This window comes from Trachypithecus francoisi, unplaced genomic scaffold (genome assembly GCF_009764315.1).
Source record: "Trachypithecus francoisi isolate TF-2019V2 unplaced genomic scaffold, Tfra_2.0 Lachesis_group12, whole genome shotgun sequence".
In the NCBI taxonomy this organism is placed as follows: Eukaryota; Metazoa; Chordata; class Mammalia; order Primates; family Cercopithecidae; genus Trachypithecus; species Trachypithecus francoisi.
This window is the reverse complement of record NW_022681457.1, coordinates 23,722,110-23,746,729: the sequence shown is the minus strand read 5'-3', so window position 1 is coordinate 23,746,729 and position 24,620 is coordinate 23,722,110. Positions and strand designations below refer to the sequence as shown.

General features: G+C 44.7%; 1 protein-coding gene across 2 annotated transcripts; it reads right to left on the bottom strand.

The window, feature by feature from the left end:
- Window positions 1–2,959: 2,959 nt before the first annotated feature.
- Window positions 2,960–19,669, bottom strand: L1TD1 (LINE1 type transposase domain containing 1). Of its 2 annotated transcripts, XM_033225093.1 has the most exons (4): window positions 19,518–19,669; window positions 18,039–18,134; window positions 7,198–8,313; window positions 2,960–4,757 (listed from the first exon to the last, which is right to left on the bottom strand). In XM_033225093.1, the coding sequence occupies exons 3-4, from the start codon at window positions 8,203–8,205 to the stop codon at window positions 3,141–3,143; spliced, it is 2,625 nt and encodes an 874-aa protein (XP_033080984.1). In that variant the 5' UTR covers window positions 8,206–8,313; window positions 18,039–18,134; window positions 19,518–19,669; the 3' UTR covers window positions 2,960–3,140. The 2 variants fall into 2 exon arrangements, with proteins under 2 accessions (XP_033080984.1, XP_033080985.1); XM_033225094.1 differs by lacking the exons at window positions 18,039–18,134; window positions 19,518–19,669 and adding an exon at window positions 10,104–10,122.
- Window positions 19,670–24,620: the final 4,951 nt, after the last annotated feature.

The following is a 24,620-nucleotide window of genomic DNA, read 5'->3' as shown; positions in this document are numbered from 1 at the left end:
CTGCAACTTCCACTTCCTGGGTTCAAGCAATTCTCCTGTCTCAGCCTCCTGAGCAGCTGGGATTACAGGCGCACACCACTACGCCCGGCTAATTTTTGTATTAGGAAAAATGGGGTTTCACCATGTTGGCCAGGCTGGTCTCAAACTCCTGGCCACCAATGATCCACCCTCCTCAGCCTCCCAAATTGTGGGGATTACAGGTGTGAGTCACCATGCCCAGCGGAGCAAGGTCTGAATATATAGCCTAAGTTTCTCCCCATTTGCAGGGTTTTCATTCACTGTCACAGTACTACACTCACATCAATTAAGAATACACTCACAAAATGATGTATTTTAGAAGAAACACATGTCTCCAAGGATTTACATGACACATAGAGTAGGTGAAGACTGGGAGGCAGGGGAAGAATGAGTGAGGACTGAGGATAAAGGGGAAAAACCAAGAGGGACCCTGCCTAGCCTTGATTTGAGTAGCAGGGACAGAAGATTCTCAATTTTATCTACTTTCTGCACTGGAATTCTCTTTTCCTTTCCCTCAGCCTTGGAAAAAGGCAGCTTAATTACTATATTCAAATAAATCCCACAAGAAAAGACAAGTCTTGACTTTGTATAAATACTTCAAAGTGGTCAGGTAAGGTGGCTATAATCCCAGCACTTTGGGACGTTGAGGTGGGCTGATCACTTGCACCCAGGAGTTCGAGACCAGCCTGGACAACATGGAGAAACTCCGTCTCTACAAAAAACACCAAAAAATTAGCTGGGCATGGTGGTGTGTGCCTGTGATTCCAGCTACTTGGGAGGCTGAGGCAGGAGGATCACTTGAGCCTGGGAGGTTGATGCTGCAGTGAGCCCCAATGGTTGTGCCACTACACTCCAGCCTGAGTGAGAGTGAGATCTTGTCTCAAAAATAGTCAGTGTTTAAGCATCCAGGTTGAGGCTACCGCAGAGGTTCAGGCTTCTCTGTCTCTCAAACTGGCTGCTGGAAATAGTCAGCAGATTCCTGTGGTTTGGCCTCTTAAAATCTTCCAGCCACCAATATCTCTCCAGCAACCGGCTATGAGTCTAGGGGACAGCAGTGTTTAGGAGGTGAATTGCGGTCATGACTACTGCATTTGTTTTGTAGGCCTGCCATCACAAAGTACCACAAGCTAAGTGACTTAAAACAAGAATGTGGCCGGGCGCGGTTGCTCACACCTGTAATCCCAGCACTTTGGGAGGCTGAGGCGGGCAGATCACGAGGTTAGGAGATGGAGACCATCTTGGCTAACAAGGTGAAACCCTGTTTCTACTAAAAATACAAAAATTAGCCGGGCGTGGTGGCAGGCACCTGTAGTCCCAGCTACTCGGGAAGCTGAGGGAGGAGAATGGTGTGAACCCAGGAGTCAGAGCTTGCAGTGAGCTGAGATCACGCCACTGCACTCCAGCCTGGGTGACAGAGCAACACTCCATCTCAAAAGAAAACAAAAAAAAAAAAACACAAGAAATGTATTCCCTTGTGGTTCTGGAGGCTAGACATCCGAGATCAAGGTAGTGGCAGGCTCATGCTCACACCAGAAGATCTAGGGAAGATTCCTTCCTTACCTCCTTCTAGTTGCTGAGAATACATAGTGCACCTTGGCTTGTAGAAGCATCACTCCTCCAATCTCTGCCTCATCTTTGCAGACGGGGATTATGGAATTATGGCCCATCACGCCTGGCCTGCTTTTTTGTGTGTGTGTGAGATGAGTTTCACTTATTCTGTCTCCCAGGCTGGAGTACAGTGGCACAATTTTGGTTCACTGCAACCTCCGCTTCCCAGGTTCAAGCGGTTATCATGCCTCAGCCTCCCAAGTAGCTGGGCTTACAGGTGCCCACCACCACACTCAGGTAATTTTTGTATTTTTAGTAGAGATGGGTTTTTACCATGTTGGCCAGGCTGGTCTCGAACTCCTGACCTCAGGTGATCTGCCCACCTCGGCCTCCCAAAGTACTGGGATTACAGGTGTGAGCCAGCTCACCCAGCCTGATTTTTATACCAGTTATGCCAAGATGCTACTGTTTGGGGTATGGGGGAAAAACCAGGAATATACTAAATTAGTCCTAGTAGCAGTCTAAATGATGAGATCACTCCCTCTCCTTAATTTCTTCACTAATCATCCATTGCAATTTTTTTTTTTTTTTTGAGACGGAGTCTTGCTGTCACCAGGATGGAGTGCAGTGGTGCAAACTCCTCCTCCCAGGTTCGAGGGATTCTCCTGCCTCAGGCTCTCAAGTAGCTGGGACTACAGGCAAGCACCATCACACCCAGCTAACTTTGTATTTTTAGTAGAGACACGGTTTCACCATGTTGACCATGATGGTCTTGTTCTCGAGATATGCCTGCCTCAGCCTCCCTAAGTGCTTGGGTTACAGGTGTGAGCCATGGCACCCAGCCGATTCATTTCATTCTTAAATAAACTGAAAAACTAGTAAGTGTCACACTAGGGAAGAGATTTCATCTCTCCAGGAATGGGTTTACACAATAAAATGTAAAAGCTATTAGACTATGTATGACAAAGTTACTTCAGAAAATGTATAATCGAAAATTTTTAAATAAGCAAACATAACATACAGTATTCAAGGGAAAAAGATTTAATATAAAGATTCAAATATCACATAATGACAAATGATACAAATTTGTGAAGTATCATTTCTTCCCTTTTTTTTGTAGTTTCACCACATTGTCCAGGATGGCCTTGAACTCCTGTGCTTTTGTTACTGTCCCCTCCTGTTTTCCTACTACATTGATGGGTCGTCTTGACAGGTGTGGCCCTCCCCCAATAGTATAAGAAGTTTACTCTTTGACAAGCTAGGACAATGTAAGTTCTAAAAAGACTAGTCAACTGCAGTAGCGAGGTGGGTGGGGGAAGTAGAACAAGGAATTCTATCTGTAACTGACTGAACAATCAACTGAAATAACTCTACATTCAGACCAGCCTTTTTAAAACACACCCTTTCACTTTATTAACATCTAGGTAAATCTGTAATACTCCCTGCTCCTCATCCCCAAGTATGCTATTAGCTGTCCATCCTTCTGGGTAGAAGTGTATTTTCCAGTTTTACTTGTTGATTTTTGGATGTGTGCTGGGGGAGGAAAGCATATTGTTTCTAGTCACCCTAGAGTGCTAAAGCACATCATTTTCCAGTAATTCTCTCAAGGTGGGCATATGCGAAACATAATCTCTAAACTCTTCAACATCAAGAAATACCTTTGTTTTACCCCTAAAATCAAATGCCATTTTGGCTGGATATAGGATTCTAGGATTAAAGCCTTTTGCCAGCAGAACTTTAAAGACATTGCTCCATTTACTTCTAGCATCCAGTGTGTCCAGTGATAGGTCTGCCGTCAACCTGATTCTTGTTCCTTGGTAGGTTATTTCTCTTCTCTCTTTAGAAGCCCTTATTATTTTCTCTTTATCATTAGAATTCCAAAATTTTACCAAGATGTGTCTAGGAGTCAGTCTCTTTTCATCAATCTTACTAGGCACTCGGCAAGCACTGACAATCTCAAGACTTGAACCTTTCTTTAGTTCTGCAAAGTTTTCATCAATTATTTCCTTAATTATGTCCTCTGCCCCATTCTCATTATTCTCTTTTTCTGGAATTCCTATCAAACGAATATTGCAACTTCTGGATCTATCCTCTATATCTCTTTGCCTTTCTTTACTAATCATCTGTTTGGTCATTTGCACTGTATCCTTAGAGAATTCTTCAATTTGATCTTCTAGACTGTCTATTCTTTCTTCAAGTATGTCCATTCTGCTACTTAGATCATCTACTGAATTTTTAATTTCCAAGACATCCGGATGGGAACTTTTCAGATTTCCAATCTCCTCTTTTATCTCTCTGATGCTATTAATCACACTACTTCTCAAGTTTTCTTCTGTTTCCTGTGTTAAGTCTGCTTCTTTGGATGTTAGTTCTTCTGTGTGCAGAGTTCTGTGTTTCTTTTCTTCTGTTTTCTTAAGTTTGGTAACTCCTGTTGAAATACTCAAATTTGTATGTGAATGCTTTTTATGCTCATCATAACCTATCTCTAGTGACTCTGAGGGAGAGGCCAAACATAAGGTCAGACAGGGTGTGCCAGTTCCTTGACTTGTGGGCACAGCTGTTTCCTCTTCCTTCTGGGTTTTGTGTACCGCCTGGTGTTTCACCAACTTTTTCTTCCCAGAGTCCCCAACCAAATAACTAAAGGGAATTTCTTTTTGTCTACATGAGACTTTTTTCTTCTCAGGCAGGGAGGTAGTCTTTACCTTTACTATTTCAGAGTCCTTTCCTTCCTCTTCCTCCTCTGGCTCAGAATCCTCTATGGAGTCAATGAAAATAGTTTCCATGCCATCACTGATTATCTCAACTTCATGCTTTGCATCTACCAAAGTATGATCCTGAAAGGTTGAGTCCTGTTCTGAAGTCTCTTCCTCCTCCTCCTCTAACCCTGAGGCCTCTTCCTCCTCCAGCCCTGAGGCCTCTTCTTCTTCCTCCTCCATCCCTGAGGCCTCTTCCTCCTCCTCCATCCCTGAGGCCTCTTCCTCTTCCTCCAGCCCTGAGGTATCTTCTGCATCATCCTCCATCCCTGAGGCCTCTTCATCCAGCTCCTCTAGCTCAGAAAACTCTTCCTCTTGAGCCTCTAAATTGTTCATCTCCTCTGGCTTAGCAACTTTCACTTCTTTAAGAAATAGAAAGCTCAATCCATCACTGGTCATTTCTCCAGCTCCATGCTTTGAGTCTATTAGGGTTTTACCCTAAAGTTAAACAAAGAAAAAGAAGAGTTATTTACTTAAATCATTTATTTTAAAGAATTAAAACTTCAATTCACTAATTTTAATATGGCTTCCATTCTGACAATGGGAACATATCTGAAAAACTGCTTAAATATTAATTGTTCTTGAAGGCCTAGGTCCCTAAACAAGTCAAGTTTCCCTACAATCATCTCAAGATATTTGTCATTTCTTATGTAATCTCGGAACAAATTATATGAGGTCATGTCTACTTTCTTCCTTCTAGATCCCACAACATTTACTGCTGTGTATGTGACTGATTCTCAGTAATTACCTGTTTTAATGAATTGTCTGCTTATTACATGAGTCCTATGGTAAATAGGCATTGTAATCAGGCTAAAGTTTACAATCTGCTTTAGGAAGATAAGCACACACAAACAAAAATGCCAAGCTCACATTTACCTTTCCCCACAGATAACAACAAATTTAATTAAAAAAAAAAAAAAAGACCCCAAATGCAGTTTATACTATAGCCTTATGACTTTATTCATTTATTTATTTATTTTTTTGAGACAGAGTCTCACTCTGTCGCCCAGGCTGGAGTGCAGTGGCCGGATCTCAGCTCACTGCAAGCTCCGCCTCCCGGGTTTACGCCATTCTCCTGCCTCAGCCTCCCGAGTAGCTGGGACTACAGGCGCCTGCCAGCACGTCCGGCTAGTTTTTTGTATTTTTTTAGTAGAGATGGGGTTTCACCATGTTAGCCAGGATGGTCTTGATCTCCTGACCTCGTGATCCGCCCGTCTCGGCCTCCCAAAGTGCTGGGATTACAGGCTTGAGCCACCATGCCCGGCCAGCCTTATGACTTTAAAGACAAGCAGGCTTTGGTTAGGAATACAAGCTCAGTTCAAAACTATTCAAACCCTGGCCCAATTGCCACATTTGCTACTAGTGCCTCACTTTTCCTTATAAAGCCGGGTCTAATGACAGCACCACCCCAGGATTGTTGTAATATAAAGTAAGCAAGGTACTGAGCTTCTGATGATGTCTGCAACATAAATGTTGGCTCCTAATATTCCTTGAAGTCCTTAGTCTGCCATTGAGCTTTTCAGTCTTCGCAAACCCACCAGGACAGGTTAGGTGCCTCATCTGTGTAAACACTGGAAGCAGCTAATTTCTGGAATTAAATACTGATTTTTAAATAATTTGTTGATTCAAGTGTACCTTCTCCTTCTGGATTCTCACTTTGCAGAGGTTACACTTGGAAATGTGGGAAAGGCAGAGGAGAAGCGTTCATTTGGAAACATGTAAAAAATATTGGCTTATAAATCTAGACCTTGGCTGGACATGGTGGCTCACACCTGTAATTCCAGCACTTTGGGAGGTCAAGGCATGTAGACTGCTTGAGCCTAGGAGTTTGAGACCAGTATGGCCAACGTGGCAAAACCTTGTCTCTACAAAAAGTACAAAAATTAGCTGGGCGTGGTGGTGCATGCATGTGGTCCCAGCTATCGGGAGGCTGGAGTAGGAGGATCACTTGAGCCTGGGAGGTGGAGGGTGCAGTGAGCCCAGATTCAGCCACTGCACCCCCACCAGGGAAATAGAGCAAGACTTTTATCTCCAAAAAAAAAAGCACTTTCCAGCACAGCAGCCATTGGAGAACAGCAGCCACAGCTCTGTGTGACCCCAAGGCTTTGGGCCTTAGCAAGGGCAACAAGGTGATCAACATGAGCAAAAGCCCAGGCACAGCCACTGCTCCAGGCATCTGACCAAACACACCAAGTTAGTGTGGGACATGATCTGAGAGGTGTGTTGCTTTGCCACGTAGGAGCATCACACCATCCATGGTGTGATGGTGAGGGCCTGATGAAAAAGGCCCTCAAGTTCATCAAGAAAAGGCTGAGGTCACACATCCACACCAAGAGGGAGAGGAGCTGAGCACCATCTTGGCTACCATGATTAAACCAGCTGCCAAGAAGGACTGAGGCCCCCTTGCCCTCGGCAAGTAATAAAACTTTCACAGAAAAAAAAAGTATCCTTTAAATCATTACTTTTATTATGCTTTTACTTTTAAGGAATCATTTTTCTTTGATTTATCTGGCCCGGCGCAGTGGCTCACACCTGTAATCCCAGCACGTCGGGTGGCCAACGTGGGTGAATCACCTGAGGTCGGGAGTTTGAGACCAGCCTGACCAACATGGAGAAACCCGACTCTACTAAAAATACAAAATTATCTGGGCATGGTGGCACAAGCCTGTAATCCCAGCTACTTGGGAGGCTGAGACAGGAGAATCACTTGAACCTGGGAGGTGGGTTTGTGGTGAGCTGAGATCAGGCCATTGCACTCCCGCCTGGCCAACAAGAGCAAAACTCCATCTCAAGAAAAAAAAATTTGATTTATTCTTCAAAATAACCGTCCCAACTATTACATTTATACAACACAAGCTTTATCTATTTGTATGCTTACCCTTTTTTCTTGAGTTCCATATCCTCTTCCTCCTCCACTTATTTCTTCCTTTTGTGGGAGTACATCTTTCAGTAATTCTTTTATAGAAGATTTTTGGCTGGCAAATTTTCTAAGGCTTTGCAGATCTGAAAATGTCTTTATTTCACCATCACATTTAAATGTCAATTTAACTTCGCACAGAAATTTAGGTTCAAAATCATGTTCTCTCAGAATGTTGAAGACATCACTCCATTGCTTACTAATATTCAGCGTTGCTGATGAAAGGTTGGCAGCCAGGGTAAGTACTGCTCCTTCATCCATCAACACTTTTTCTTCTCTGGAGGCTTTTAAAATGTCCTCTTTATTCTCGAATTTCTGAAATTTTCTTTCCTCTCTCATGTCTTTGACAAATTCATCCTCTCCATCCTTCCTACTCTCTCCTTCTGTAATGTCTAAATGGACATTGTGATTTCCATGTCTGTCACCTACATTGCATAAAGTTTCTTCCATACTTCCCCCGTAACTTTGTGATTCATTCTGGGGTAATGTCTTACCTTCCTTACTATTGTATTCATCAGCGTTATCTAATTTACCGCTCAGCTCATTTACTTCTTTGACTTTAAAGGTTAAATTTTCAATATCATCACCTACTTTAGAGTTTTCTCCTTCCGTTTTCCCTAGCATCCCTGTTTTTTGTAATGCTAAATTGATTATTTGTTGAAACTCTGTCCTACTACTGGAGTTCTCTGAATTCTTTACCTCAGGTATTGTAGTTTCTCCTCCTAAAATTGCCTTTAGGTCACTTTTAAGAGTTTCCCTCATCTCCTCAAACATCAGGTCTTGAATTTCCATTAAGACCTTAAACTTATTCATAACAATTGCTGATACGTCCTTGCACTTTAAATCTAATACTGGAGCTATGTCCTTTTCAGTTTCTGTTAACGGCTTTTTTTTCATATAGGTGATATTTTCCTGTTTCTTTGCAAGTCTAGCAAATTTTGATTGTACACTAGTAGATACATCAGACATTGTGGATATGTTGTCAAGACTGGATTCTCTTTTTAATTCCTGCAGAATGATTTTGTTCTTACAGGTCGGCTAGACTTCAGAAATTAAAAAATCTTAAAATACGTCAATCTGAAACAAAGAAATGAAAAATTACTTACTGAAGAATTCTCTTGAGAAACTTTGTAAGAATATGAGCTTAGTTAAGAAAACTATGCTGGGTGCACTCCATAATAAATTAATAAAAGGTTCACTAACAAAATGGGTATCTGTAAACTAAGACCAGAAAAAAATTAGAATTCAAAATTTATAGATTAGCATGAAAACTCCCTTTACATAAAGATTTGAAAGCAATAAATTAACCAAAGAGCAGACAACTACGAATGAAGCTGTCTGATTTGCCATACTATTAGCTTTGTTGTCTATGTTCTCTATAATGAGATTAATTACAAGAAAATAGATGTTATTCTTTAAAAAATCAACATATGTATCATACCAAATCATCCAAGTCTCAGCTAACTTGAATGGAATCTTACAGAAAATTGAGAAACAGGTGTCCCTTTTGAATTGCAGAGATTATTAAGACTTTTTCTGAAAACTAGTTATCAAGCCAATTCAAAATGACTTTCTTGGCCAGGCATGGTGGCTCACGGGTGTAATCTCAGCACTTTTTTTTTTTTTTGAGACGGAGTCTCGCTCTGTCGCCCAGGCTGGAGTGCAGTGGCCGGATCTCAGCTCACTGCAAGCTCCGCCTCCCGGGTTTATGCCATTCTCCTGCCTCAGCCTCTGGGGTAGCTGGGACTACAGGCGCCCGCCACCTCGCCCGGCTAGTTTTTTGTATTTTTTAGTAGAGACGGGGTTTCACCGTGTTAGCCAGGATGGTCTCGATCTCCTGACCTCGTGATCCGCCCGTCTCAGCGTCCCAAAGTGCTGGGATTACAGGGTTGAGCCACCGCGCCCGGCCATCCCAGCACTTTTATAGAGGCTGAGGTGAATCACTTGGCCCAAGGAGTTCAAGACCAGCCTGGGCAACATAGGGAGACCTGTCTTTACAAAAAATATAAAAATTAGCTAGGTATAGTGACACACGCCTGTGGTCCCAACTACTTCGAAGGCTCAAGAGTTTCACCATGTTGGCCAGCCTGGCCTCAAACTCCTGACCTCGTGATCCGCCCCCCTTGGCCTCCCACAGTGCTGGGATTACAAGCGTGAGCCACCGTGCCCAGCCAAGAATATTGTTTTTTAGAGTACAGGGCAATCTAGAAAGGCTTCCTTGGTGAAGGCAGGTGAATCACTTAGCTTATGAGATTGAGACCTGCCTAGATAACATGGTGAAACTCTGTCTCTACAAAAATATAAAAATATTAGCCTGGTGTGGTGGTGTGCACCTGTAGTCCCAGCAGTAACTGAGGCTGAGGTAAGAGGATCACTTGAGCCTGAGGGGGGCAGAGGATGCAGTGAGCTGACATCGCGCCACTGCACTCCAGCCTGGGTGACAGTGTGAGACCCTGTCCCCTCCCCTGCAAAATAAGAATCATATAAGCAGCTAAAATGTCATTCATGTCAGGGCAAAAGATATATGCTGAGCACCCAACTAAGAATTTCAAGCAGGGCACGGTGTCACACTTGTAATCCTAGCACTCTGGGAGGTTGAGGTAGAGTGATTACTTGAGCCCAGAAGTTCAACAACAGCCTGGGCAACATAGTGAGACCGCGTTTCTAAAAAATAATTTCAGAAATTTTTCATTGCAATAAAAACTGAACCAGGAAAAATAATAGCATAAAATTAAAAGATAAATTAAATTTTAAAACTTCTATGTTTAATGTTTAAATACTAAAGGTTAAAGTTATTTAAATTTTAAAATAACTAATCAATCAAACTAATGGAGAAACTTAAAATACTAAATCAAAATGATAATTACCTATCAAAACTTGGGGAATAGGCCGGGCGCGGTGGCTCAAGCCTGTAATCCCAGCACTTTGGGAGGCCGAGACGGGCGGATCACGAGGTCAGGAGATCGAGACCATCCTGGCTAACACAGTGAAACCCCGTCTCTACTAAAAAAATACAAAAAAACTAGCCGGGCGAGGTGGCGGCGCCTGTAGTCCCGGCTCCTCGGGAGGCTGAGGCAGGAGAATGGCGGGAACCCAGGAGACAGAGCTTGCAGTGAGCTGAGATCCGGCCACTGCACTCCAGCCTGGGTGACAGAGCGAGACTCCATCTCAAAAAAAAAAAAAAAAAAAACCTGGGGAATGTAGCTGAAGTGGTGCTTTGAGGAAAATGTATCGACTTAAAATGTTAGAAAAGAATAAAAATTAAAGTTAAATTACCAGATTCAGGGCAAAATCTACCCAAGAAACCAAGAAATGTGCACAAATCAAAGAAATGAAAAGCAGAAATTTATAGAGAATTAACAAAACCAAAATACAAATAAGGAACACTATGAACAAAAGGGGGGCACAACTACAGATAAAGCATGGTTGAAAAATGGGAGCACCATTCAACTTTCATAATTAAATCAGAAAATGTAGAAGCGACTATTACCATAGTTGTGCCCAAACTCTTCCAGAGAATAGCGAAAAAAGTCAGGCACAGCGGCTCATATCTAGAATCCCAGCACTTTGGGAGGCCAAGGCAGGTGGATCACCTGAAGTCAGGACTTCGAGACCAGCCTGGCCAACATGGCAAAACCTCATCTCTACTAAAAATACAAAAATTAGCAGAGGCTAGGCATGGTGGCTTACGCCTGGAATCCCAACACTCTGGGAGGCTGAGGCAGGCAGATCACAAGGTCAGAAGATAGAGACCATCCTGGCTAATATGGTAAAACCCCATCTTTACTAAAAATATAAATAAAAAATTAGCTGGGCGTGGTGGCGGGCACCTGTAGTCCCAGCTACTTGGGAGGCTGAGGCAGGAGAATGGCTTGAACCCGGGAGGCAGAGCTTGCAGTGAGCCTAGGTCGCGCCACTCCATTCCGGCCTGAGGGTCAGAGTGAGACTCCATCTCAAAACAAAAACAAAAACAAAAACAAAAATAAAAATTAGCCGGACTTAGTGGCATGTACCTGTAGTCCCAGCTACTCAGGAGGCTGAGGCATAAGAACTGCTTGAACCCGGGAGGTGGAGGTTGCAGTGAGCCAAGATCATGCCACCGTACTATGTGACAGAGTGAGACCCTGTCTCAAAAAAAAGAGAATAGAATGATAGTTACCAGAGGCTGGGCAGGGTAGTAGGTGGATGGGTGCAGGGAATAGGGATGGTTAATGGGTACAATAATGATCTAGTATTTGGTAGCACAACAAGGTACCTACACTCAACAATAGCTTATTGTATACGTAAAGAGTGTAATTGGAATGTTTTTAACAAGAAGAAATGATAAATGCTTGAGGCGGTGGATAGGATACCCCCAATTACCCTGATGTGATTATTACACATTGCATGTCTATATGAAAATAAATAAATACATCTACTATGTAACCATAAAAATTTAAAACAGGCCAAGTGCAGTGGCTCACACCTGTAATCCCAGCACTTTGGGTGGCCGAGGTAATTGCTTGAACCCAGGAGTTTGAGACCAGCCTCAGCAATATAGTGAGACCTCATCTCTAGTTTTTTAAAAAAAACAAATTATGCCAGGTGAGGCGGCTCATGCCTGTAATCCCAGCACTTTGGGAGGCTGAGGTGGGCGGATCACCTGAGGTCAGGAGTTCGTGACTAGCCTGGCCAACACCGTGAAACCCCATCTCTACTAAAAATACAAATTTAGCTGAGTGTGGTGGTGGGTTCCTATAGTCCCAGCTGCTTGGGAAGCTGAGGCAGGGGACTCAGTTGAAGCCAGGAGGTGGAGGTTGCAGTGAGCTAAGATTGTGCGGTTGCACTCCAGCCTGTGTGACAAGAGCAAGAGACCAAGACACTGTCTCAAAAAAAAAAAAAAAAAAAAATTCAACTCAGGATGTGGAAGTTGCAATGAGCCCAGATCATGCCTCTGGGCTACAGAGTGAGCCTCTGTCTCAAAAACAAAAACAAAAAAAAAAAATTATAAATGAACAGCTAAAAAAAAAGAAGAAAAAGCATGATAGTTATAAAAAATTGTTTTAAAAACATGGCACTTATCACAAAATTAACTTCCAAAATATGAGCAACAGGAGGTAAGGGGGACAAATGTATACAGAAAATCTTGATTACACCAGAGAAAAGGTTAAAAGAAGAAACATGTAAATGATTACTAAAAAAGAGAAGGAATCAATATTAGTCACACACTTAATCCCCCTTTTTTTTGAGATGGATTTTCACTCTTGTTGCCCAGGCTGGAGTGCAATGGTGTGATCTTGACTCACCGTAACCTCCGCCTCCCAGGTTCAAGATTCTCCTGCCTCAGCCTCCCGAGTAGCTGGGATTACAGGCATGCGCCACCACGCCCGGCTAATTTTGTACTTTTAGTAGAGACGAGGTTTCTCCATGTTGGTTAGGCTGGTCTCAAACTCCCGACCTCAGGTGATCCGCCCACCTAGGCCTCCCAAAGTGCTGGGATTACAGGTGTGAGCCACCTCACCCAGCCTCATCCTCAATAATTAAGTAAATTTTAAAAACCAAGCACCAGTAGTATCTGAATCTAATCAAGGACTGAGAAAGCAACCAAGTAGCCCACAGGACAGGTCTGTAGGAACTTATACAGGACTTCAACAGGAATAAAGGGGCCCACTCTCATTCAGGAGACTAAGGGAATTCACTAGATGCAGTGTATGCTCCCCCTATTTTGGATCTCTATTTGAATGAATCAACTGTAAAATGCAGGGAGTATTGAATATGGACTGATTATTAAATGATATTGAGGAATATATATTTTATTAACTGTAACAATACTGTATTTAGTTAAGAAAGAGTCCTTATTTCATAAAAACCACATACTGAAGTTTTTACAGGTGAAATGGTATGATGTCTGGGATTTACTTTAAAACACAGCAAACAAATAAATAAGAAAAAAGGGAGATTAAGCAAATGGGGAAAAATATTTGTTTTTGAATCTGGATGATGAGTACTTTCACTGATGTTTGAAAATGCTACTGGCCGGGCGTGGTGGCTCACGCCTGTAATCCCAGCACTTTGGGAGGCCAAGGTGGGTGGAACACGAGGTCGGGAGATCAAGACCATCCTGGCTAACATGGTGAAACCCCATCTCCACTAAAAAAATACAAAAATTAGCTGGGCGTGGTGGTGGGCGCCTGTAGTCCCAGCTACTCGGGAGGCTGAGGCAGGAAAATGGCATGAACCTGGAAGGTGGAGCTTGCAGTGAGCTGAGATCCGGCCACTGCACTCCAGCCTGGGCAACAGAGCCAAAAAAAAAAAAAAAAAAAAAACAACCAGAAAATGCTCCAATGCCTTTTTTTTTTTTTTTTTTTGACGCAGGGTCTCACTCGCTGAGGTTGGAGTGCAGTGGCATCGGGCCTGGCCTGATAATGCTTCTAATTTTTTTTCAAACTGAAAATCCTTAAGGAAAACCACTGAGCTCTCCCTGGTGAAACAGACTTCTACTTGACTTGCCAAGATGAAACAGAAAGCTGAAAACAAGGGTAAACTTCTACAGGCACATGCAGACAAATTCTTTTGATAACAATTGTGCCTTTATTGTGTCCAATAAACGCTACAATAAGTGAACTTGAGGCCGGTTGCAGTGGCTTATGCCTGTAATCCCAACACTTTGGGAGGTTGAGGAAGGCAGATCACCTGAGGTCAGGAGTTCCAGACCAGCCTGGCCAACATGGTGACTAGCCTGGCCAACACGGTGAAACCCTGTCTCTACTAAGAATACAAAAATCAGCTGGGCATGATGGCGGGTGTCTGTAATCCCAGCTACTCCAGAGGCTGAGACAGGAGAATCACTTGACCCTGGGAGGTGGAGGTTGAATTAAGGTTAACGCCACTGCACTACAGCCTAGGCAACAGAGCGAGCAAGACTCCATCTCAAAAAAAAACTAAAGCGAAAACTAAAATAAAATTGATAAACTAAAACAAATTAGAAAACAATGTCCTTAAAAGAGAAGGATTGAACAAATGATGGTTTATGTACACAATGCGATTATATATAATAGATATAATTATATATAAGTACATAAAATACATTAATTTATAAAATATACATTATAATATACATTATGGCCAGGCACAGTGGCTCACGCATGTTAATTCCAGCACTTTGGGAGGCCAAGGTGGGTGGATCACCTGAGGTCAGGAGTTCGAGACCAGCCTGGCCAAAATGAAATCCTGTCTCCACTAAAAATACAAAAATTAGCCAGGCGTGGTGGTGGGCGCCTGTCGTCCCAGCTACTCGGGAGGTTGAGGCAGGACAATTGCTTGAATGCCAGAGGTGGAGGTTGCAGTGAGCTGAGACCACGCCATTGCACTCCAGCCTGGGCAACAAGCGTGAAACTCCATCTCAAATAATAATAATATACATTATGTTATATATATACACCATATGTTATGATATATATATACTCTATATGGTGCATACAATATGTTTAATGTACGTATAAAAATTATACTTTACATAATAGAGTATATTAGAATCATACACATTGGTTAAGGATGTCTTTGGTACGTTAGAAGGAAAAAAACAGTGCAGAAAATATACTATGAGTACAATCCCATTCTTAAACACATGTACAAAAACCGTATGTACAGTAAACACAAAAAGATTGTCAATTATGTCAGGAGAATGCATATCAAAACACATTCCAGTGTTTGAACATCCTGATTACAGCCAGTGCAGGGGCAAATATCCACTCTGGCCACATTCATAGTGACCCTGGGGATTTTTAGACCTTTTCAGTAATTCATCTGGCCAGTGCCCTATTATGTAACACTACCTTTTTTGGGTAATGTGTTTTCCAAGAGTCACTCTATAGTACATGATAGGTGCAATGAGAAACCGGAAATTAATTAACTTTTTAAAGAGACAGCGTCTTGCCATGTTGCCCAGGCTACACTCAAACTCCTTTCTCAGCCTCCTGAGTAGCTGGGAATACAAGCACACACCACCATGCCTGGCTTAAAACTGAAAATCACAGCCCGATGCAGTGGGATTTATTATTTGTCATTAACCGTATCAAATGCTACTTTTTTTTCTTTTTTTTTGAGAGAGTCTCACTCTGTCGACTAGGCTGGAGTGTAGTGGCACAATCTCGGCTTACTGCAAACCCTACCTCCCGGGTTCAAGCGATTCTTCCACCTCAGCCTCCTGGGTTGAGGACTACAGGCACACGCCAGCACGCCCAGCTAAGTTTTGTATTTTTAGTAGAGACGGGGTTTCACCGTGTTGCCCACGCTGGTTTCAAATTCCTGACCTCAGGTGATCCACCCGCCTAGGCCTCCCTAAGTGCTGAGATTACAAGCATTACTGCTCCTGGCCTCAAATGCTGAAGACTAAATTATAATTAGCGTTTAATGACAATAAATGTGACCTTTTTCACATCCAAGATATCACATACTCTGAATTCTAGCCAGGCACTTCCCAGGCACTCTGGGTTTAGAATCCCTGATCAAGAAGAAAGCAGAGGCTGGTACAAATTTAGCAAATTGTGCCTCAGGGTTGGATGGTAGCCATCAAAAGGGCTCAGGGAGCAGGCATCCTGGCTTCTGCTTGCAGTCTGAGCTACTTGGGGGGCTGAGGTGGGGGGGGATCACTTGAGCCCGGGAGTTCAAGGTTACTGTGAGCTATGATTGCATCACTGCACTCCAGAACTTGGGTGGCAGAGTAAGACCCTGTCAGACAGAAAAAAAAAAAAGGAAGAAAGTGATTAGGGAGACTTGGGAGATTTTCATCAGTGTACTCACAAGTTCTGCTTTATATTTTAAGGAGGTTACTCCAAAAGTATGCAAAATATAGGAGAACACCGGTTGGGAAGGGCAAAAAGTAGTTAGCACTTCGCTCACAGGATTGGGGGTTGGGAGAGAGAATAAACTTTTCCTTTAATTTTAGGGATGGAAAAAAGCTTGTTGATTTGCATTGCCTTGGCTTGTGACTGCCATCTTTTCATATGTTTATCTGCTTGCATTTCCTTTGTGGTGAATTACCTTTTCAACATTGGCAGCCTGTTATTGGGGGGTTGGTGTGTGTGTTATTCTGAATTTGCTGGGGGATTATGTACTTCTGTTTTATTTTTTCTTTCTTTTATATAAGAACAATTAATATTCCCTCACCTCAGTTTCTATAATCTGACCTCTGAGGCCACCCAAAGTTTGGTGTGGTATCTCTCACAATATGCGGGTGCCTTTTCTTTTGTGTTTATGCTTTTTTTTTTTTTTTGAGGTCTCACTATCACCCAGCGTGACAAGCAGTGGCATGATCACTGTTGGCTGCGGTCACAAACTCCTGGGACCAAGTGATCCTCTCACCTCAGTCTTATCCTAAGGAGGTGGTATTATAGGCATGCCACCATACCAAGCTAAAGTGCCTGATTTTTATGGGTGCATGGGAGGACAATAAAGGAGAATGCCAACTTCAAATTCTAGTTGGTATGTCTCTTTCCTTAGGTCAGGGGACATTTAATTTTTTTAATAGCTTTATACTTTTAACATTATTTTTCTTTTTCAATAGGCCATTTGTAATCTTCCAGTTACATGTGCACACCTCACTTTTCTATGTGTGACATGCCATATTTTGAACATATTGAACATATTTTGGTTCAGTAAGTAATTCCCTCAGCAGTGGGCATTCAAGTAATTTACAGGGTTTTGTTTTGTTTTTGAGATGGAGTCTCAGTGTCATCCAGGCTGGAGTGCAGTGGCACAATCTCAGCTCACTGCAACCCCCGCTTCCCAGGTTCAAGCGATTCTCCTGCCTCAGCCTCCCAAGTAGCTGGGACTACAGGAGTGTGCCACCACGCCCGGCTAATTTTTGTATTTTTTAGTAGAGATGGGGTTTCGCCATGTTGGCCAGACTGGTCTCGAACTCCAGACCTCAAGTGATCTGCCCTCCTCAACCTCCCAAAGTACTGGGATTACAGGTGTGAGCCACCACGCCAGTCCTACCTTTTAATCTTGAAGTAGTGACTGCAAAACTTGCAACAACTGTTATGTGAAATAAAACGTGGTTTCTAGTGATTAGGAAACTGTGGGTTCTGCTAATAGCACCAGACTGCAAAAGGGTCCTGACCCACACTATAGTTAGGACTCATTTCTTTATCAGACTCAAGGTCACTTCCCCCGTTTCACTCTAAAATACCCCTCCCCAGTCCAGGCGCGGTGGCTCACGCCTGTAATCCCATCACTTGGGGAGATGGAGGTGGAAGGATCACCTGAGGTCAGGAGCTCGAGACCACACTGGCTGAAATGGCGAAACCCCGTCTCTACTAAAGCACAAAAATTAACCAGGCATAGTGGCAGGCGCCTATAATACCAGCTACTTGGGAGGCTGAGGGAGGAGAATCGCTTGAACTCAGGAGACGGAGGTTGCAGTGAGCGGAGATGGCACCATTGCACTCCAGCCTGGGAGACAAGAGCGAAACTCTGTCTCAAAAAATAAAATACCCCACTGGTTGGCCGGGCGCGGTAGCTCACGCCTGTAATCCCAGCACTTTAGGAGGCCGAGACGGGCAGATCACGAGGTCCGGAGATCGAGACCACCCTGGCTAACATGGTGAAACCCCGTCTCTACTAAAAATACAAAAATTAGCCGGGCGCAGTGGCGGGCGCCTGTAGTCCCGGCTACTCAGGAGGCTGAGGCAGGAGAATGGCGTGAACCCGGGAGGCGGAGCTTGGAGTGAGCCGAGATCGCGCCACTGCACTCCAGCCTGGGTAACAGAGCGAGACTCAGTCTCAAAAAAAAAAAAAAAATTCCCCACCAAACTACCTACCAAGTCTCAGCAGTTCATCCACCTCTGTACCTTCGCGGGGAAGACGAACTCTCTGCAGAGCAGGACTTGGGTCTACTGGAAACTGTGCCTTGGTGCCTAGAATTCAAGTTCATAACACCAAATTTTAACGTTTATTTAATCATGACACCAAATTTTAACGTCTATTTAATGTAGAAAATCACCTCATATTATAGACAGGAAAAAAAAGCACTTCTCTATGCATGTGTTTGCTTAAAAAGGCACACAAGTCATTAGCAGAGTCTGGAGTGCAAGTTGGGAGAAGGCTGCAGGGAAGGGGAGGACACAGAGGTGAATCTGAGGAGGACAGGGAGGGGCTGGAGAGAATGGTTTCTTCTTTGTGAGAGTTGGGGGTCCATTATGGAAGGCACGCTTTCCTTTTGCAATTTGAACAAGAATGAAATTTGCCTAACAATTGGAGGAAATTGAAGAAAATGCATAAGTTATTACTTCCAAATCAATTTTTCCAGTCACATAATAGAACACTTTTTTTTTTGAGACAAGAGTTTCGCTCTGCTGCCCAGGCTGCAGTGCAGTGGCCCTATCTCGGCTCACTGCAACCTCCGCCTCCCCGGTTCAAGCGATTTTCCTGCCTCAGCCTCCCGAGTAGCTGTGAATGTTACAGACGCGAGCCAGCACACCCGGCTAATTTTTTATTTTTAGTAGAGACGGGGTTTCCCCATGTTGGCCAGGATGGTCTCGATCTCCTGACCTCGTGATTCGCCCGCCTCGGCCTCCCAAAGTGTTGGACTAACAGGTGTGAGCCAAGGCGCCCGGCTCTCCATCTTTTTTTTTTTTTTTGAGACGGAGTTTCGCCCTTGTTGCCCAGGCTGGAGTGCAATGGCGCTATCTTGGCTCAGTGCAACCTCCGCCTCTCGGGTTCAAGCGATTCTCTTGCCTCAGCCTCCCGAGTAGCTGAAATTAAGGCATGCGCCATCACGCCCGGCTAATTTTCTATTTTTAGTAGAGACGGGGTTCTCCAATGTTGGTTAGGCTGGTCTCGAACTCCCGACCGCCGCCCGCCTCGGCCTTCCAAAGCGCTGGGATTACAGGCGTGAGCCACCGCTTCCGCCTCCTCTATCCTTTTTTTTAAAGCTAGGACTTGTCAAATACCACCTCATTTTCTTGACTTCATTTTTTCTTCACAGAACTACTTTAATGTTTCCAATTTGGGGATAAAGAAGTCTTAGGATACTTTTTTCCTCACTTCGCCACGGAAGGTAAGGGAAAGAGCAGGGAGTAAAGTGAGGGGACCAACTGCCTGCCCCACCCCGGGCCCCACGCACCTGGGCCAGCCTTACCTGGGGCACCCCTGGACCCACGCACCCGGATCAGCCCTGCCTGGGGCACCTTGGGCCCCTCGTGCCTGAACCAGCCTTACCCGGGGCACCCCGGAGCCCACGCGCCTGGACCAGCCTTACCCGGGGAAACCCGGGCCCCAAACACCCAGGCGAGCCTTACCTGGCGAAAAAGGAATCCGCCTGGACGACTGAGGAGCGAACAAAGTGAGGATGGAGGTTTTTAACTAAGGACTGAGAGGACTCAGGATCTCTCGGCTGGCTCCTCCCCTCCTGGTGTGTCCAACCCCCTCTGTCTACATACCCTCGCCTCCTCCCCGGAAATCGCATTCTGCCCCAAGCAATTGCTGACTTCCATCGCTGCCTCCCGACTGAGCCCAATTCCTTCTGTCTCCACTGAGCCTTCGCTTGAAGGAGCCCCACCCCTCAGACCCGACTCCAGACTCAAATCTGAAAAAAGGCACCACTAAAGCGCCTCATCACCCAGGCGTGAACCCCAAGGTCACCTCATTCCTTTTCTTCAACCTTCGCAGTTAATCCATTCCTGAGCCCTTGAATTTGCCCGCTTCTCTCCACCTCCACAGCTCCAGCCCAGTCCAAGCCCCATTGTCTCTCACCTGAATCACTGAAAACACCTCCAACTGCTCCCTGGTCTCTCCCGCGACCCCTCTGCAATCCTCCTCCCCCTCCAATGCCTTTCAGCGGCTTCCTGTTTCGGTTAAATTTCTACCTCCTCATTCTATCCTGAATGCCCCTTCAACATTGTCTTAGCAATACTCTCCTCACAACAGAAACACGGTCTCTTTCTGTTCTTCACAAAACAGAACTTCCTGCCTCAGGGCCCTGGCACTGGCTGTTTACTCCGCGAGTTTTTGTGTGTTTGTTTGTTTTTTGAGACAGAGTCTTTCTCTTGTCGCCACAGCGCTGGAGTAGTGCAGTGGCGCGATCTCGGCTCACTGCAACCGCCACTCAAGCAGTTCTCCTGCCTCAGCCTCCTGAGTGGCTGGGATTACAGGAGCACGCCACCACGCCCAGCTAATTTTTAATTTTTTATTTTTTTCTTTTTGAGAGGGAGTCTTGCTCTGTCACCCAGGCTGGAGTGCAGTGGTGTAATCTCGGCTCACTGCAAACCTCCGCCTCCTGGGTTCAAGCGATTATCTTGCCTCAGCCTCCTTAGTAGCTGGGATTACAGGCGCGAGCCACCATGCCCGGCTAATTTTTGTATTTTTAGTAGAGGGTGTTTCACCATGTTGGTGAGGCTGGGTCTTGAACTTCTGACCTCGTGATCCACCTGCCTCAGCCTCCAAAGTGCTGGGATTACAGGTGTGAGCCACCGCGACCATCCACCTCTTTGAGTTATTTTCTTAGTTCTTTCAATATGGCTTCTGTTCATCCTCAGGTCTCAGGTCCAATGTTAACTCCTCTAACAGGTCTCCCAGACTACCCTTTCTACAGGAGCCAAACTCCCCACATCCCAATATTCTTTTTTGTTTCATTTTGTTTCTTGAGACAGTGTCTTGCTCTATAATAGAGACTCAAAGTTTCTGTTGGACTCCCCAGGCCTGACTGGCCAGGCTCAGATGGAACTTGACTTGCCCAACATCATGCAGCTAATAAGCAGAGAAGTCTCAATATCTGGTAGTTCAGTCAATACACAGCACATGAATAAACAAAGAGAATTTTGTCTTTTGTTTTTAGTTTTTATTTTTATTTATTTATTTACTTTTTGAGACGGAGTCTTGCTCTGTCGTCCAGGCTGGAGTGCAGTGGCACAATCTCGGCTCACTGTAACCTCCACCTCCTGGGTTCAAGCAATTCTCCTGCCTCAGTCTCCTGAATAGCTGAGATTACAGGCATGCGCCACCACACCCGGCTAATTTTTGTATTTTTAGTAGAGGCGGGGTTTCACCATGTTGGCCAGGCTGCTCTGGAACTCCTGACCTTGTGATCTGCCCGCCTCAGCCTTCCAAAGTGCAGGGATTACAGGCGTGAGCTACCACGCCCAGCTTTGTCTTTTGTTTTTAATCCCTTATTTCTTCTTACTGCCTATAATCCCAGCACTTTGGGAGGATGAGGTGGAAGGATCACTTGTTCATAGTTTGAAACAACAACAGCCCTTTCCCAGAACAAACCCTGGGGATTTAGATTGCCTTTGTAGGACTAACAAATTAGCCACAGGATTAGAAATTATTGTTTAGGAATCATGCAGCTGGAGGCTACAAGACTCTGACTCTCCCCAGATTGCTTCTGGGGATAAAACCACTACTGTAAAATCTAAGACCAGGGAGATATTTCACAGATATTTTGCAGATCCTGCACTTGATGGATCAGCTGGTACCACCCAGATCAATAAACTGGCTCACTTGATCTCGGTGAGTCACTTCCCCACCCAGGAATTGACTCAGCGCAAGAAGACAGCTTTGACTCCTTATGATTTCATCTCTGACCTGACCAATCAGCACTCCTGGCTCACCAGCTTCCCCCCTCCCACCAAGTTGTCCTTAAAAACTGATCTCTGAATGCTTCGGGAGATTTTTTTTTTTTTTTTTTTTTTGAGACAGAGTCTCGCTCTGTTGCCCAGGCTGGAGCGCGGTGGCCGGATCTCAGCTCACTGCAAGCTCCACCTCCCGGGTTTACACCATTCTCCTGCCTCAGCCTCCCGAGTAGCTGGGACTACAGGTGCCCGCCACCTCGCCCGGCTAGTTTTTTGTATTTTTTTTGTTTTTAGTAGAGACGGGGTTTCACCATGTTAGCCAGGATGGTCTCGATCTCCTGACCTCGTGATCCGCCCGTCTCGGCCTCCCAAAGTGCTGGGATTACAGGCTTGAGCCACCGCGCCCGGCCGCTTCGGGAGATTAATCTGAGTAATAAAACTCTGGTCTCCCACACAGCCCACTCTGTGTGAATTACTCTTTCTCTATTGCAGTTCCCCTGTCTTGATAAATGGGCTCTGTGTAGGCAGTGGGCAAGGCGAACCCATTCGGCGGTTACAATCACACCACTACACTCCAGCCTGGGTGATAGAGCAAGACCTTGTCTTAAAAAAGAAAAAAACAAAACAAAACAAAACAAAACAAAACTGGATGAGGTGGCTCAAGCCTGTAATCCCAGCACTTTAGGAGCCCAAGGCAGGTGGATCACCTGAGGTCAGGAGTTTAAGACAAGCCTGGCCAACATGGTGAAACCCTACTTCTAATAAAAGTACAAATATTAGTCAGGCGTTGTGGTGTGTGCCTGTAATCCCAGCTACTCAGGAGGCTGAGGCAAGACAATCGCTTGAACCTGGGAAACGGAGGCTGCAGTGAGCCAAGATTGTGCCACTGCACTCCAGCCTACATGACGCAGCAAGACCCTCTCTCAAACAAAACAGGAAAATTTGAACACTGACTGGATATTTGATGATATTAAGAATAACTGTTAATTTAAGTGTAATAAGGTTACTGTGATTAGATTTTTTAAAGGTTAAAGCCTTCTGTTACTGATCAACGGTGTTCTTGGGCTCTCAGTGCAATAGAAATTGACATGAGGCTCAAAGAGTATTCCCAGACAAGGTTTGTTGGAGCTTATGCAGCGACATAATGGGGGGGGGGGAGAGAGAGAGACAGAGAGAGACCTGACTAACTGTGCTTTATTAGGCAGAGAGAGAAAGAGAGAGGATGACCTAACTCTGCTTTATTAGGCAGAGAGAGAGAATGAATTGAATGAATTACCTAACTCTGCTTTATTAGGCAAAGAGAAGGAATTAACATCAGGAGTAGAGTATGCAGGTTGGGCTGGGCAAAGCAAAGGCTGTAAATCAAGTGTTCAGTATTTCTTCCTGAGGTGGGACACTGCACAACCTTAGTTTGATATTTAGATCTCCTAAAGCCAGTTCCCGGAATTGTTTTACGTAAAAGGCAAGGTTAAACATTATGAGCCGGGCACGGTGGCTCACGCCTGTAATCCCAGCACTTTGGGAGGCCAAGGCGGGCAGATCACGAGCTCAGAAGATCGAGACCATCCTGGCTAACATAGTGAAACCCCGTCTATACTAAAAATACAAAAAAATTAGCCAGGCGTGGTGGCGGGTGCCTGTAGTCCCAGCTACTCTGGAGGCTGAGGCAGGAGAATGGCCTCAACCCAGGAGGCGGAGCTTGCAGTGAGCCCAGATGGCGCCACTGCACTCCAGTCTGGGCGACAGAGAGAGACACCGGCTCAAAAAAAAAAAAAAATGAAGGAGGTGTGGTGTCCCATTCTTATTATATCTCACTTCCAGCCCTGTGCTACTAGGTTTGGGGTAAAAAGACTGGGTTCTGGGTTCCAATCGGCCAATCAAGGCCTATTTATATGAAGAAGTGGAGCTGACTGGTGGCAAAGGGAATAGACTAGTGAGGTGGTGGTGTCCTACAGCAGGGGCCTTGACGCTGGTACATGCTGCCTCTACAGTACTTGGAGAACTTCCAGCAAATAAGTTGGCCTGAACAGTTGCTTTGTTTTGTTTGTCCATTGAAGCATTTTATTTGTACATGTGTATTACATCCCTAGAAAAAGAATCCCAGGATTTTACCTGCTGCGTGTTTTCATTTTCCTTCTTCATGGCCCATGATGTCAGGTGAGGTTGTCAGTACAATGAAACCAAACTGAGGGGAAGGGAAGAGATTATTCTGCCATTTTTCTAGATCTTTGAGTTGTATGTCGAATCTGGGCCTGATCACTCCACACTTGTGTAACCTTGCCTGAGAGGTTCTCAACAATTTTCCCAGCTCTATGATCATCGATGCCCTCCAATTTGCCAATGTTCAAATGTGAACATTTGAACATGCTTCATCATCAGAGTGAGAAACCAGATGTTGTCTTGGGAGCACAGCCTAATAAGAACCTGGCCTTTGGCTCTCTCTTCAGCATTGTTGATGCTCTTGAGAACATCTGCCATGACATTTATGTGCACCATTATGGTGGCACGATAAAACGGCAGAAAGAGCTAGTTGTTGTTTTTATGTTATTTTACTTTTTTTTTTTTTTTTTTTTGAGACAGAGTCTCGCTCTGTCGCCCAGGCTGGAGTGCAGTGGTGTGATCTCGGCTCACTGCAAGCTCCACCTCCTGGATTCATGCCATTCTCCTGCCTCAGCCTCCTGAATAGCTGGGACTACAGGCACCCGCCACCATGCCCGGCTAATTTTTTGTATTTTTTAGTAGAGACGAGGTTTCACTGTGTTAGCCAGGATGATCTCCATCTCCTGACCTCATGATCCGCCCACCTCGGCCTCCCAAAGTGCTGGGATTACA